At 51.3% G+C, this 15,318-nt stretch overlaps 1 protein-coding gene and 1 long non-coding RNA gene across 5 annotated transcripts in view; one reads left to right on the plus strand and one right to left on the minus strand.

Annotated features, from left to right (window-relative positions):
• Nucleotides 1–613: 613 nt before the first annotated feature.
• LOC136556924 (uncharacterized) lies at nt 614–2,590 on the minus strand. Its single transcript, XR_010783716.1, has 2 exons — nt 2,178–2,590; nt 614–1,435 (listed from the first exon to the last, which is right to left on the minus strand). It is a non-coding gene; the product is annotated as an uncharacterized lncRNA (long non-coding RNA).
• Nucleotides 2,591–3,658: 1,068 nt separating this feature from the next.
• HIPK2 (homeodomain interacting protein kinase 2) overlaps nt 3,659–15,318 on the plus strand; it is a 140,816-nt gene continuing 129,156 nt past the window's right edge. For 2 of the 4 annotated variants that reach the window (XR_010783744.1, XM_066550882.1), the window contains exon 1: nt 3,659–3,888. Coding sequence is in view for 2 of the 4 variants with exons in the window: in XM_066550882.1 (XP_066406979.1) it covers nt 3,870–3,888 (19 nt within the window). In the remaining 2 variants the exon portion in view is untranslated. Of the gene's footprint in view, nt 3,889–10,348; nt 10,510–15,318 lie in introns of those variants that run through there. The other 2 variants (XM_066550885.1, XM_066550884.1) reach the window with 2 other exon arrangements.

Genomic DNA, 15,318 nt, shown 5'->3' on the forward strand with positions numbered 1-15,318 from the left:
ATGGGAGACCCAAATATGCAAGTGGAGAAATGACAAAACCTCCAGATGAGGCATTAAAAGGTGCTTCTCCTGTGCTGGCTTGCCATCCTCCCACAAAGTGAAGGGGACAAAGAGAAGAGGTAGTCTGTTGAGGTGGGAAAGTCTCTCAGGATTCAAAATTTCAGTGACACCCCTGCAGCCCCAGGCAGGAAGAGAGAGGACCATGATGTCTCCAGCAGAATGGCCTTGCCTCAGGGCTGCTGCAGCTGTGCTGCTGCTGACTGCTCCTGACAGGTATGTGCACACCACAGGCATGTTCACACCACAGGTGTGTGCACACCACAGGCATGTTCACACCACAGCTCTGGCCTTGGCTCAGGGACCCAGATGACAAAGGCAGTAACATCCTTGCATGGATGCTCAGTTTTGGGGAGAATGGAAAGAAGGTTGTAGGCTCAGAGCTGGGCCATCTCCAGAGTGCATCCCCATCTGTTCACACAGTCAGAAGGAGGCCCCTGTGTGAGCTGGGGAGGAAGGCTGTGCCTGGTTGGGCAAATCCCTGCTCCCTCTACATGCCCAGAAAACACCAGCATTGTCTATGCACCATGTTTTCACAGCCAGTCTGGGGCCGAGGTCAGGACCTGTTTGGGCTGGGTTTTATTTACAAAATGTGGCCTCATTTGGTAACAACATTTAAAAACATTTCAGATCAGAACAGTCCTTGTTGGTGAAAACATGCCCGTTAATTTTCCTATCTTCGGACAAATTGTAACAGGATGAGTCTATAATGTCCCAGGTGATATTGAACCTGAGAGGCATTCAGGAATTGCTGTCCTGGACCAGCCAAGCAGTCCATCAAGTTCAGCACCTTTTCCTTAAGACAAGCAGATTAACCTGTGCTTTGAAGCCAACAGCTTTAGCATTTGCCTAAGTATGTCACACACAGGTTTGGATGTTCCTGTGTCCCCCTTCGTGCTACACCCACCAGCCACAGGGCCAGGGGGCACCACTTCATGCCCAGGCCACACATGGTGAGTCCTGCAGACATCTCTGACGACCCCTTCCTCCTTTTCTTCTGGCAAGGAGTGGGTTTGGTTTATATTTGAAGCTCCTGTCATGCCAGCTTTGATGGATGTGGAGTTAACACAGACCCCACAGGCTATGGGATAGCCCAGGGTGAAAGAAAGGAAGAAGAAACTCTCAGTGCAGTCTGACACAGCAAAGACTGGTACATCTTCCCCTGTTCTGCAGCTGAGGAGAGCGAGGCTGATGTGGCTGACCTGGAGCCATGCTGCAGCAGAATGCAGTGCCAAGAAGTGAAGCTGGTTCCCATAGCAGCCCACTCCTCTAGTCTTCTCTTCTGCTCTTCTCCAAGACTTCTCCAATACTTTTCCACATTTCCTCTTGTGTGTCTCCCCTTGCAGGGAAGCAGGCTGGGATCAGAAGCATCAGTAGCCTTGGAAAGCAGATAAGGTTCTCCATCATAAAGAAGGCAGCAGTGCAGAATTACAATGACCAGAAACATGTTTTAGTAAAATATGAGGCTTTCAATTCATGCCTAGAGCTGAACCCTGAGGGTCGCCATAGCTAAATAAAAGAGGGACAGGAAACAAGTTCAAATACTGTTCCTGCTGTCATCTGCATGCTTGCCCTCCATCTCTGGCCTGGATTTCTCCAACGGTCCAGCTGAAGGCAGGTCCATTTCTTTCCAAGATTTAGTGATGGTTAATCTCGGGATCACTCTCAAAATGAAGCAGGGATGAGCCGGGAGAAGGTTTTGCTCCCTCTGCTGTACGTACTTCTCCAGCGCCATCCCAGCCCACTTTGGAGCCCTCAATCGCCTCCACCAGCCCTGCGTGGCACTCCCTGACACATTTAAAATGTATCCTCAGCTTCATGTTGCAAACAGAATGCTAATGGGGCGTGAGACAGCTCTCCCGTAGTTTCAGGCATTTTTCAGGGGAGGGAGAAAAATCATGCAAAACGCTGAAGATACCTTGCAAACAAAGATGGCCCAGAGGAGCCTGGGGATCACATCCTGGGCAGCACAGCCATGGCCATCCTGCTCCATCGGCCGGGCAGCATGGATGTTCCCTGACTGCTCTAGTCTGCCAGCCTAGGCACCCGCAGCACCCCGAGACAAGGGCCAGGCTGGCTGGAGCGCCTGGCTCGCACTGAAACCCCCCAGTAAAAGTTACCTCTTGCCTCGTCCTCGAGACATCAGTGGGAGTAGCCGGGTGCTGAGCCCTGCTGCGACCAAGTGCTGCGGTGGGAGAGGTCTGGGAGGCACCAGCAGCAGCGATAGGCAGCGTTTTGGGGGAATCAGCAGGAACAGCAGGCACAAAGGGAGTTAGGTCTTCACCGGTCCAGTCCCAGACTGCTCATCTGCAAGGAGCTCCAGGCAGGAAGATCCAGACGGCTGTTAATGCAGGATCACAGCCCGAGGTTTTGTTTCCACCTTTGCCAGAGGCTTTGCATGAGTCTCAGCTTCCTTTGCCTGCGCAATGGGTACCTGGTGACTGACCTTCCTTTGTAAAGCTCCTGTCAGGCAAAGGGGGGTTCCTGTGCCTTCACCTACAGCTTTCCTCTATGCACTGACAAAAAATGATGCTCGTCGGGTTGGTGCTCCTACAGCAAGAGCTCAACCGGAGAGAAGGATGATTTAAAATTTAAAAAAACGGAGGGGTTGGGGGGGGGGGGGGGAGGGAAGAGAGGGAGGGGAAGAATAGCCTGTCAATCTCAGTTAGTAAACACTTCTTTGATGTGGTTCCTATTAAAAACAAAACAAAACAAAACAAAAACACAACCTGACTCCTAAAAGCAACAACGTATGTTTATTTTAAATGCATCCGCTAAATATTTACACTGAGAGTAAGCTAAACGAAAAAAAAAAAAAGATAAATTGGAACTTTTGTCAGTGAACCAGATTGTGAAATGCCTTGAGGGAACAGAAGATTTATTTGGGGAGAGGGGGAGAGGTAGGAATTTTCCATGCTATTGTAAAGCATGAGCACAAATTATATGATCCCCACAGCCAGCGAGTTGCAAAGCTTCAATCAGCTGCCTTTTTATTTTTTTCCTTTCCTCTCTTTTCTATAAAGAGGAGGGGGGGAAGACAGAAGTGTTTCACCAACTTCTGTTGACTGTTCCTTTTTTCTCCTGATTGAAATGTGTTGTTAAACAAGATCCCACATAATCTCAGCAGAGGGTTTCTCTCGCTCGCTCCCGCTCCTTCTGGGAAGCCACGATCGGTGCCATCGGCGCTTGATTATTTGCAAACTCCCTTCGCTGCTTTTTTTTTTTTCCTCCTCTTTTTTTTTTCCTCCTCTCCGTCTCGGTCTCCGTCTCCCTCTCTCTCCCTCCGTCTCTCTCTCCCTTTCTCTCACCCCCAGCGCAACTTTTGCAGGCGCCCCGGTACACGCAGCCATGCCGCGCTGAGAGCGGGGGCACGGCGCCAGCCCCCCTCCTTCCCTCCCTCCCTCTCCTTTCCTCCCTCCCTCTCTCCTTCCCTCCCTCCCTCTCTCCCTCCCTCCCTCCCTCCCTCCCTCCCTCCCCAGCGCCGCCGTCCCGAGCCGGGGGGGCCCCGCCGCCCGCCGCCCCTGCCCGGCCCCGCGCCTCGCCCCGGCCCCGGCCCGGCCCGGCCCGGCCCGGCGCCGCCGCCCCCCGCCCGCTCGCCCGCCCGCCCCGGCCGCGTCGGAGGGCCGGCAGCGGGGCTGGATGTGCCCGGCTCCCCCCGCGCTGAGGTGGGCAGCGATGCAGAAGGCAGGCGGCAGCTTCGCCTCCGCCGAGAGACACCCGCTCAAGATGGCAGATGTGTGTTGAGTTTGGGGGGCTGCGATCTCGCGTCGTTCGTGGCGGCGTTGCCATGAATAACAGGCGTCCTTGCACCGATGGCCCCCATGTACGAAGGTAAGCCCCGGCCCGGCCCGCCCCGCCGGCACCCCTGGCCCGGCCGCAGCGGGGGAGGGAGGGAGGGGGGAGCAGGGGGTCCCCGCCGCTCGCCGTGCCCCCGGCCGATGTTGCGGGAGGCGGCGGGGCACCATCGCCCTCCCCGGCGCCCGGCGGGAGCGGGGCGAGGCGCGGGTCGCCCCCCGGCTCTGCCGGTGCCCGGCCCCGCGGTCCCGGGCGCTCGGTCCCCGGCGGGGGGCGGTGGGTGAAGTCCGTGCCGGTGCCGAGCAGAACAATGAGGTGGACGGAGCTTGCCTTGCGCCTCCGTGTGTGTGTGTGTCTCTGTGTGTGTGTGTCTGCCTGCTGCCTGCCTGCCCCTCGCCGCAGTTCGCATTCCCAGGACCGGCTGCCCCTCTCCGTTCGCCGGTTTCCCAGGAGTTCCCCCCGCCGCGGCTCCTCTCCTCCGAGGCGCGGGGACTCCGCGGGCAGCGGCGGCGGGGGACGGGGCTGCTGGAGCCTGCTGTCAGCTCCTCTGGCTTCTGCTTCAGTCCAGCCCGGGCTGCGGCGAGAAGCCCAAGTACCCCAACTTAGTTTCTTTCAGGTTAAAAAAATCACAATAATTATATATATATATATATATACATATTTATATATGTGTGTGTGTATATATACGGCTGTGTGTGTTAGATCGATGTGTAGTACAGGGTGTCTGTTCAAAAAGAAAAATTCAGAGATGTATTGAGGTTAATTTAAATCCCCTCGCGGCGCATTTACCCTTCCCCGTCACCCCTCCCGGCTCGGCGCTGCCCGGGGAGCGTTACATAAAGCGGAGGGACATCCCCCGCCGGCCGCGCCATCCCGCCCGGGGGCCGCTTGCTCCGTGGCGGCGGAGACCCGGGCGCGGAGGGGCGCGGGGGGGAGCGGCGGCACGGGGACACGGCACTTTCCTCCCCATGGCGAGGCCGGTAAAACTTATCTGAGGAGGAAATCGAGCCCGGGCTGCGGCGCCCGCGCGGAGGGCGCTCGGCGGGCGGTGTAAAGTTACCGGTGGCCCGCCGGGTTATTTCTGGGCAGCCCCGGGCTCACCCGCTGTTCGGAGTCCGGACCCCGCCGGAGGCGGGCAGACAAAGAGCAGCATGTTCGTTAGCGCACACAGCACAGCCGGCCCTCCCCGCGCCGGCCGCGGCCGGGCTCGGTGCCGCCGGAGCGCGGGGCCGGCGGGGAGCCGGGGCCCGCGGCGGTGCCGGGGCCGGTGCCGGCGGAGGGGCCGCGGCGGGCCCGGGGTGCCGGTCGAGGCCAGCCCGCGGCGGCGCCCTCTGGTGGCCGCGTCTCGCCGCCGAGCGGCCCCGGCCCCGGCCGGGCAGCCCCCCCCCCGCTCCCCGCCCCGCGCCCGGGCCGCCCCCGGCGCCTCCCCGGCAGCGGGGCCCCGCCGCGGGAGGGGGGAGCTCGCCACCGCCGCCGGCACCCGGCGCGGCGCGGCGCGGAGCTGGCAGCCCGGGCGCGTACCTGCCCGGCCTCCGCCCGACGGCCCCCCGGGGCCGCGCCTGACCCCCCCGCGGTGTGACCGGGCCGCTGAGGCTCGGCCGGCATCGCACCGGAGACCCCCAGCCCCTCCCGGGCGGGCGCCGCCAGCCGGGGGGGTCATGCGGCGATGGCTCTGAAGTTCGCTCCTCGCCGGGCCGCATCCGGCGGCGGTGCGGGGCGGTGCGGTGCCCCTCGGAGAGCGGCGGCGCCCGGCGGGTCAGTAGAGCCGGGGCGGAGCGGCCGCGGGGCCTGCGGTCAGCCCGGCCGCGCTCCCCTTCCCGGCGCGCCGCAGTGAGCGAGCGCCGGCACGGCCGCCACCCCGGAGCCGGGCAGGGCAGCGGAGGGGAGGGGAGGAGAGAGGAGAGAGGAGAGGAGGCCTCGGCCACTGCCGGGGCGAGCAGGGCGCCGGCTTCTTCCTGAGGAGGGGGCGGCGGTGCTGCACCGGAGGGTGCGGTGGAAGTTTAGCGGCTCCTTAGAGCATCCTAACTTCAGCGGCGCCCCTGCTTCTGCCTGACTTCAAAAAGAGAGCAAATAGGAAAAAATGCCCTAAAAGTGACCCGTAGAAACAAATTCCCCGCAGCAGATACGGAACGGTCTGCGGCCAGGCTCTGCAGCATGCCTTAAGCCTCAAAATAGGTGAATATCCTAAATGGCAGGAGCCGGAGATAGCGTAAAGGCTGATAGAAATTGTTTTATCTCTGTTGTGTTGCTGTATGCTTGCGGGTTAAATTGCTGCTGAATGGCTTCGAGGGAGGTGGAGGAGGGGTTAATGATTGTTTTTCGCCTCCTAGTTGCCATGAGAGGTCCTTAGAATTCCCTGCAATATCGCAGTGCATAGATAAAAACTTACTTATCGCAGAGGATTCAATTTCCTCCTTGGAGGGAGGCAAGGACCGCCATCCTCCTCTGCGAGCCTCACGTTTGTGTGCATAAGCAGTTCGGTCTGTAGCCCTCCTCTGGAGCGTCAGGTAGAGTCAGGGCACTGAGGAGAGCGCAGGAACCGAGGGCTCGGATCGGTGCTGCGATGGGCAGGCACAGCTCTCGGGTGGCACACATGCACACCCACCGCCACCACCGCAAGGCAGGCGAAGGGGAGGTGAAACCGTATCCCCGCCGTACCGATTTCAGAACATAGGCTCTTTGACAGAAAAAGCACCCCGGGAGGAAATGTGACACCTCAAAGGCCTTATGAAGTGGTTCCAGTAGAAATTGAAGTGAGTGGTAACATAGAGCACAAGCAGAAAGTCACCCAGCGTTCTTGATGTGCAGGTGAGGGTGGTGTGTGCTTGTGCAGAGCAGCTGGCTTAAATACCATTTCTGGGAAGCAGAATGGTGCCTCACCTGATATTAATAGGCGAGGCATCATAAATAAGTGACTATCTGGTGTGAAATCCTCTCCCACACACACTGAGCCAGGAGAATTTTCCCATTTGTTTTAAAGAATTTGGAGGTTTTGCTCTTTTTTTTTCTTTTTTTTTTTTTTAATTTTTTTTTTCCTAGGTGGTGGAGAGCTTAGCAGCAAAATGAAGGACATAAAAATATAACAAGTGAAACAAAACAGAAGTAACACTGCTGCGCAATGTTTGACCTGGTTTTTAGTTTCGTTTGTGAGCTGTACAAGGAAATGAGTTGAGTTTCAAAGCAGACCTCATCAGGTGTAATCCTACATGGCCTCTGCTCCAGACTTGGGGCAAGCTGGTGGCTGCCATCCTTCTGAGCACCAGAGATGTGGCTTCATCAGGAGTGGCTGTACTGGCTTGGTACAGAGGAGCTGGATGGCTTGAGCCAGGCAAGAATCTGGTTCTCTGGACCCTCTTCCAGGCAGTGTTACTCTGACCTGTGCACTCACCTTGTGACGTTTCCTACTGTGCAGAGAGCAGAGCCAGGCTCTGTGGTGCAGGGGAGACCTCAGTTTAAGAGGGGGGTATGCCAGACATCACAGGCTGTGGGTGGATTTTTGCTTAGGATGGGTGTCTCCAGCGATTTCCTTGGCGTCTGGTACCTGGCATCCTTCACAATTGCGTAAATAGAGGTATTTATATGTATTAACCTTTATTTTCTAAACAGTGATTACCTCTGTTTTGGTTTCGTTCCTCTTCGCTTAGCTCCTTACTTATTCTTGACAACTTTGTTGCAATTGAGGGTGTATTTTTAGCAGCCACATCGGTAGTTTTCTTTGTGGGTGGCTCATGGAATTAATCTGGGTAATATTTGTAAATTGCACCTCACCACCGGTGCGGCTGCTTGAGCTGAGCACAGGCAGGGACCTGCCTGCACGCTATCCTTGTCACACGTGGGGCTGGGAAAGCTGGAAAATCTGACCCTGTCCTCGTTGTGGATCAGATCCCATTTAATGCTAGAAACAGGCCAGCCCTGCTGGGCTTCGAATGCATCCTTAAATCTCACCAAAGCACACAAAACTTGCTCATCAGGGAGGTGGCCCCAGTGAGGCGGAGTAAAGGTCTTTACCCCAAAGTTCATGCAGGGAGATAACTCAGAGACACTTCCTGTTTATGAAATAATAACCAGAACTAAAGCTATGTCAGTGCCGGGACTAAAAGCCTGAGTTTTTATTTGCTCAGGATATGGCTATAGCCAGGATAACAGGAAGCCCCCTCCAGTTAAAATTATTGTTCTTATCATGCTGCTGTGTCTAGTGATTAAACAAGTTTGCTATGTAATGGGTGAAAAATGCTGTTTTATTTTCAGAAGGGGAAAGAGCGTTGCTGGGACTAGGGGCTGGGGTGAGCAGACAAAGAGGCAAGCTCAGGTACTCACCATAGTCATCAACCCTTGGACTCTGTGCATTGCATTCCTCTTGGTGGTTGTGACACGTGGGAAAGACTCACTTTGCTTCAGCTGGACACCTCAGCTGGCCTGGGAAGTGAAATAATTTTCATTTTTCTATCACTAGTTTTCCCCATTGTTATTTACTGCCCGGTTTTACGTGGTGCTGTGAGACCACTGGATTTGGTTCCATCCAAACGGTGTAAGAATTGCCTGTGTCTGATGTTCAGTGTAGGTTCTTCTACTGATGGGGAACAGCCTAGAGACCTCCTTGATGCCTGTGAGGCTTTGGAACTTAAGCTCAGCCCTGGGAAGTTAGACTGTGTATTTGGAGATAGGTAATGGACTTGGGAGACTAACAGAATAAGGCCTGATTTTGACCACATCACAGCAGTAGTGCATAAAGACATGTGAATATTTGGTCAGGAGGACAGTTGGGAAGTCAAATCATGACAGGATTGGTGACCTGGGCTGGGAAGTAAATCCCTTTCCTGATTGTGGACTTCATCAGGTGGGTCCCAGGTGATGGTGTTAGAGCTGTCCTGCCAGATGGTGAGGTCAAGGAAGGGCAGTCACCTTCTGCTCAGAGCAGGCTAAGACACCAGTATGAGGCAGATGAGACAGCTTCTTCTAGCTACAGGACTCAAGGCAACTGTGGTGGTGCTGCCCATGGGCAAGGCCCCTGAGAAGAGTTTGCAAAGGCATCCAGTGGTTGGCTTACAGCTGTTAGGGTGTCCTGATCCCTGTGTCTGTAGTGAACAGGTAGGCTAAGAATGGCTTGCTGGGTTTTTTTTTAAGGTTTGACGCTTTTCCTCTCTGATCCCAATTTAAGAAGATATTTTCAGGTCTGTGCCTAAATTTAAGCTCACAGACAGTGCTGCTGACTTCATTAGGATTGTTTATGCCTTTAAAGCTGGCCGCACGCTGGAGTACCTTTCTGACTCATGGCCTCTATAGCCTAATCACTCCATTTATAAAATGAGGTTGTTTCCTCACCCTTACTAGGAAATCTCTGCCCTCTGAATGCAAAATATTATTTATAGGTCTTTCTCTTACTTTTGGAAGGATAGCTGGTCAATAACAAGAAGTGAGAATTAAACATTGTTTAGAGAAAAGGTTGTTTCTTGAGCTGTTTACACACCCTAATGTGGACCAAGGTAATTAACTGGAAGCCTTCTCTTTTGAAACTATTTCCCCTAGCGTACAGAATTCACCTTTTCTTTTGAAAATAAACACAGATGATAATTTCACTCCAGACATGGCATTTAGCAATTTGTTTGTCAGGGAGGAAGACCAGAGGCATGTTACTGCTACCCCTCATTTGCAGCATGGATTCCCCCTGCTTACTGCCTCATTTGGCCATATCAGCAAACTGAGGTCCATCCTCAGGAAAGCACCAGTGCCTCTCTTTGGGGACCACTCCTGAATTCAGGTAGCCTGCAGAATCAGGTAATTTTGATGGCAAAACCACTTCTACTAAGACTTGCCCATGAACGTGAGTGGAGGAGCAGCCTCTGTCTCTGTAGGCCATCAAAGGCATTTCCACATCTCAAAATAGCTGGGAAAGTCCACAGTCAGGACTAAATTAAAAAGCTATGTGTGCCATTAGGATTTCTTTATTGAAGGGAAGTAACAATAAGCTGTAACAATGTGTATTTCTACAGTGCTGTATATGTTCAAGGTGCTGTATAAAGAGTGGCTGTCTGATCATGTCACTGACTGAATGATGCCAAAGAACAATCTTTTGCTTGCTCACAGGACATGTGCAGAATAGCCAAAGGGAAGCATCTTCAAGAAGTGAACCCCTTGAGCTGCTCCTGAGCTAGATTCTGATCCAGATCAGCAGCAGTGTCAGTGAAACCCAGGGAGCTACACAAGGGGAAGCAGGGTCTGCACGTGATGAGTGTTAGCCTGTCTGTGTTGTGTTCTGGAGCAAGAGGGAGTTTTATGCTGGGTGAAGGATGCCATAGTTTGCTCCCTTGGTTTTCTTCAGCATCACCACTGAGTGGGACATACATTTGGAGAAGCTGAAGCTCATTCTATTTACACATTGTTCTCTGTCCTGCTCACCTTCCAGGGCCTGTGCTGACGTCTATCTCTGGAAGGACAAAATAACAGCAGTCACATCCAGCTCCTTCCCTGAAAAGCAGGAAAGGTCATCCCACAAGGCATTGGTATTTGCCAGAGATACCTGGGAAACCATGAAGGGCAGCTGCCTTCTCTGTTCTTCATAGATTTCAATCGATAAAGGTGCTAGCAAGATCTGGAACAATGGTGTTACCTGGAAGAGCCCTGCAGGCTAGCATCTCCTTTGGTCCTGAAGGCTGACAGGTTGGGCTCTGGACTATGCTGAAATGCCAAAGAAACTTACCTCTCACCAAAATCATTTAAATCATAGGAAATGGGCAAAGGAAAGATTTTTTAAAAGCAGAATATCAAATGCCTGTCCAGCATGTTCTTTAACTAGGCTTGCCCAGCATATTCCCCATGTATGGACAGTCCACAGCATGTCCAGGCTGTCATCATTGCCCTTTGCTTTGTCACTTAAAGGATTTTACCCCTCTGTAACTCCTCTCTGCTTTGCTTGCTCTGATTCATTGTCCTTTTTACTGTGGGTGTAGGAAAACCATTCCTTTGTCTTTGTCATGTCCCTCCTTTGCGTTCCCTAGGCTAAATCATATCTTGAATGCATTCTTCAGCTCTTTCTCTTGTATCTTTTCCCCTTCAGCTCTGACCATTCTCCTGGTTCTCTGTGCTCCCCTCAGCTGGTCCATCTCTCGAGTGGCACTGCTAGAGCAGAGTGCTGTATTTGGGTCCTGTGCTGGCCAAGGAGAGCAGAAGTGTTCCTTTGTGTCTGTTACAGTCAGTGTTCCTACTTGGTTTAACTTCTGCATTATAACATTGTTCATCTCTGTGCAGCTTGTGGTGTGCTGTGGCTCACAGATCCTGTCCAAGAAGTCTGATGCCTCATGAACCATTTTCTATTGCATGTCTGGAGGTAGACTTTCCTACCTAAGTGTGTGATTTTTGATCTCATTTGAATGTCATCCTGTACCCTTCAATTTGTCACGATTGTTTTCAGATTAGATAATTCCCCCGATTTTGTAATCCTGCTTGATGTCACCTGCCAATTTAAAAAGCACAGTCTCTGTTTATTCACCACTGTAAGCTCTGTTGTCAATTCTGCAGTCCCAAATATAAAGTACAGAAGAGAAGAAATGGTTTCATATAAACCAGAAAGAGACCCTTGCCCACAAAATATAAAAGAAACTGGAAAACATACACAACACTTGGCATTGTTTTCATACCTATTCTTTTTCTCTACTTTGGTGCTTTTAAGGTGTTCCTACTAACAGTTGCATTTGCTGTGCCAAGCAAAAGCAGAACCTTACTGTACTGGGCATGACATTGACGTGAAGGGGTAGATAGTTACCACCCCAAAGGATTTGCATTTCATATAGATGCAGAAACAGGAGGGTGCATCATACAAATTGCTGGGACACTTTCAGGAGAGGAAGTCAGAATGTGTGGGTTTTCCATAATATTTGTGACAGAGGTTGCTCTGGGAAAGGAAAGGGTGGGCTGAAGATTGAGAAGGAGTAAGTCAGTAGGTCAGGAACAGGAGGAGCGAGACATGTGGGGAACAAAGATGAGGGCAAGCAACTGTAACAGAATAGAGTGAGATGATCCCTGAGATCTTCAGGGGCTGAGGCTATCACAGCCAAGGCTAGCAGGAATGGAAAATTGACTGAAATGTTGAAGATCCCATCTTGGACTGTTTCTGCAGTTGCCCTTACTGACTTCAGTCTCTCCCACTCTCTTCAGACTTCAGTCTCTCCCAGTTTTTTCAGTCTCTCTCAGTTTTTTCTGCTGGGGTTGTCTCTAACATCTTTGGAAGAGAAGGTGAGCGAGGACAGGAGACACTACCTATATCCTAATGCTCACAGGCAGAATAGAGAGTCTGTCTGGGGATTCCCCATTTGGAGCTGACACCAGAGGCAAAACTGATGCTGTGACATTCACTTAAAATCTCTGATCCAGCTCACCATGCTCAGGAAACTCTGATGGGACAGAGATTATCTGAAACACAAGCACTTTTCATTGATCTTAGATCCTTGTGGTTTCCTCCTTCCCTACCACTTCTCTTCCCATGACAACAGCGTCTATGCAGGACAAATCTGATGTGCCATCCTCCTTCCTCCAAAATTCATGTTGAATTTTCCCTCAGCCTGCATATGTTGTATTTAAGGACATATGTGACTGCCCCACCCTCTCTGTCATCATGTCTGCTCTACTCTCACCATCAGTCTGGGTGGCCAAAAAAAGTTACAGGCATGGAAACCCAGTCATCAGCACCTGAGCCTCGTCGGTGAGAGCCACATGTGCATCCTCCTGCACATGGGTGTGCATGGCACATCTCAAGCATGTGAGGCTCAACACACTGTTCTCTCTAGTGGCATGTCAGGTGTGTCAGTATGTTTGGCAGTGAGTCTGTAAGGTTGTGGTCTTTCTCTTGGGTGAAGACAGCAAGAAGAGCTCTTTTTTTGCTTATAGTTAGGGGTCAGGTTGTTTGTTTGCTGCTGGATGTGATCCAGTGGATTCAGCATGTCTTTGCACAGAGAGGAAGCAGTCCAGGAGGTTCCTGGAGTGTGTGGAAGATAACTTCCTGACACAGCTGGTGGGTGAGCCGCCAAAGGAAGGCTCCCTGCTGCGCCTGTCTCATGCAAACAGAGAAGGACTTGGGGGTGATGGGGTGTTTGGAGGATGCTTTGGGTACACTGGTTGGTTTTCTGTACTCAAGAAATGAGGAGGAGGCTCAGCAGAAGGGCTACACTGGACTTCTGAACAGGGCAGACTCTGGCCTGTTTAGGAGACAGATTGATAGAGTCCCTTGGGACAGACCTGAGTGACAAAGGAGTCTGGGAAGGCTGGATGTTCTCCGAGAAACAAAGCTTAAAGGCACAGGAGCACTAACAGACATTGAAGTGCCTGTGCACGTCCAGAGAAGGGCAGCAAAGTTGCTGAAGGATCTTGTGTGCAAGACTTAGGAGGAGCAGCTGAGAGAGATGGGTTTGTTTAGCATGCAGAAAAGGAGGCTCAGGGGAGACCTTATCTTTCTCTACCACCACGTGAAAGGAGGTTGTAATGAGGTGGGGGGCAGCCTCTTTCCACAGGTAACAAGTGACAGGACAAGAGGAAACGGCCTCAAGTTGTACCAGGGAAAATATAGATTGGATGTTATGAAAAATTTCCTTATGGAAAGGGTTTGTCAAGCACTGGAACAGGCTGCCCAGGGAAGTGGTGGTATTTAAAAATCTCTGGAGGTATTTAAAAGACGTAAAGATGTGGTTCTAGAGGACACAGTTAGTTGTGTTTGGTTAACTGTTGGTCTCACTGATCTTAGAGGTCATTTTCAACCTAAGGAATTTTATGGTTCTGTTTATTTTTGCTTGAGGATATGAGGGTTTTTTTCTAGTTACAGGTTGTAGAGGCATACACAGGATGGGGAATAGCCAGCAAGCTCCCTAACTATTGGCTGCATTGATGAGGTGTTCACTTCAGGAGGGAATGTTACAGCAGATGATGGAGCAGCTTGGTGGAGACTTGGACTCGAGCGCAATACTCAGAGAATATCCAGTCCCAGAGAACTTGCTGAACAAAGAAAGTTTGTTTTTTCAGGAAGGTCCTTTAGCTTGCCCAGAGTATTTTTAATTCTAGGCAAAATTTGTAAGCATTCTTTATTTTTAAAGTGTGGTTTATATTCTGCTCTTGTCTGCAACAACTCCAGCATGTTGATGTATTTATCTTTTCCTTGTTAACACTTACCATTCCTGGAACATCTCCTGCTCAGCAGCTGTTTGTAGGTGGTTTTTTTTTCCTCTCCCAACATTTTGTACCTTTCCTTCCTGTTCAAGGCATCTATAAACCTCTTGTAGTGACATCATAGCTGTTTCCATAGCAACAGATTATGATACTAGAACAGAGGATAATATCAAACAGGAGGAGGAAGAGATAAATTATGGTGTTTGTGTGCGTGTGTCTGAGGGCTTGATTATATTCCTACATCTCTTCCAAGGATGTTGTCTGCCTAGCTTCTTCTCTGTTTATCTTACATGCCTTTTAAAGGTTAGGAAAATGTGAAGGAAAAAAGATCTGGAGGTCAAAACAATACAGACGCATATTTTTGATGGTCTCTGTGTAAACCTAGTAGGCTGAGATTTATTTTTTTACCTCTGGTAGCTTTCCTGTGTCTCCTGAGAGTAGTCTGGAGAAAACTTAGAGGCACAACAGTCCCTTGGTATGGCATTGCTTTTACTTTAATTACCAATTATTCATAGCCACTAGCAGCTGGGATCCGAAGTCAAGGATCTCTGTGCTGCAGATTTTCCAAAAAATGGACAACTGTGACATGGCATTGCCCCAGAGAACACACAACTGTGTTTGAGAAGGGATGTGACAGGTGCTCAGATCAGCCAGAGATGCCATGGGGAGAAGAGGGACAAGGACCCAGAAGGATATTAGGGGAACTGTGATTTCTAGACTGTTTCAGCCTGCCCAGAGAGTGGTCTGAGCCTCATCCCAGGGTTAGCTTTTTGCAGTGGTGTTTGTGGAAGAGCTGTGCCAGGATGGGTTGTGGGCTGGTTTTTGACCATCTGTGTGGTTCTTTCATGGCTTTGGGCTATCCCTCTGCCAGGAGCTGACAGCAGCAGTATTGCAGAAGGGTGAGTGCCCACATTGCTCCATATGTATGATGGCAGGAAGGCTGTTTGCTTAAAGCAATAGGCTGGAGGAGAAGAAAGTCCAGCTAAAATACATGATGTTTTATTTTCTCCTAGGCAGCATTTAGTGTTGACAAATTCCACATAGATTGGCAAGGATTTTCAGCAGGTCTCTGGTTTACCTCCAAATAGTGGTAATTTCCAGCCATCATTGCTACTTTTCCTATATAGATGTTAGACTTCAAAAGCTGGAGAAAAAAATTCCAAGAAAACCGTCTTTGATATCCTCATAGCTCTGTGTGTGTGTGTGTGTGTGCAGCCTTTAATCTTCCTCTCGTGGCAGAATTTCTGGGGAGTTAAATAGCCACTACTAGTCCTTAGAATACCTGGGGCAGAGTGGTCTCTAACTGGCAAATCTCTG

Source organism: Molothrus aeneus, chromosome 5 (assembly GCF_037042795.1).
Source record: "Molothrus aeneus isolate 106 chromosome 5, BPBGC_Maene_1.0, whole genome shotgun sequence".
Classification (NCBI taxonomy): domain Eukaryota; kingdom Metazoa; phylum Chordata; class Aves; order Passeriformes; family Icteridae; genus Molothrus; species Molothrus aeneus.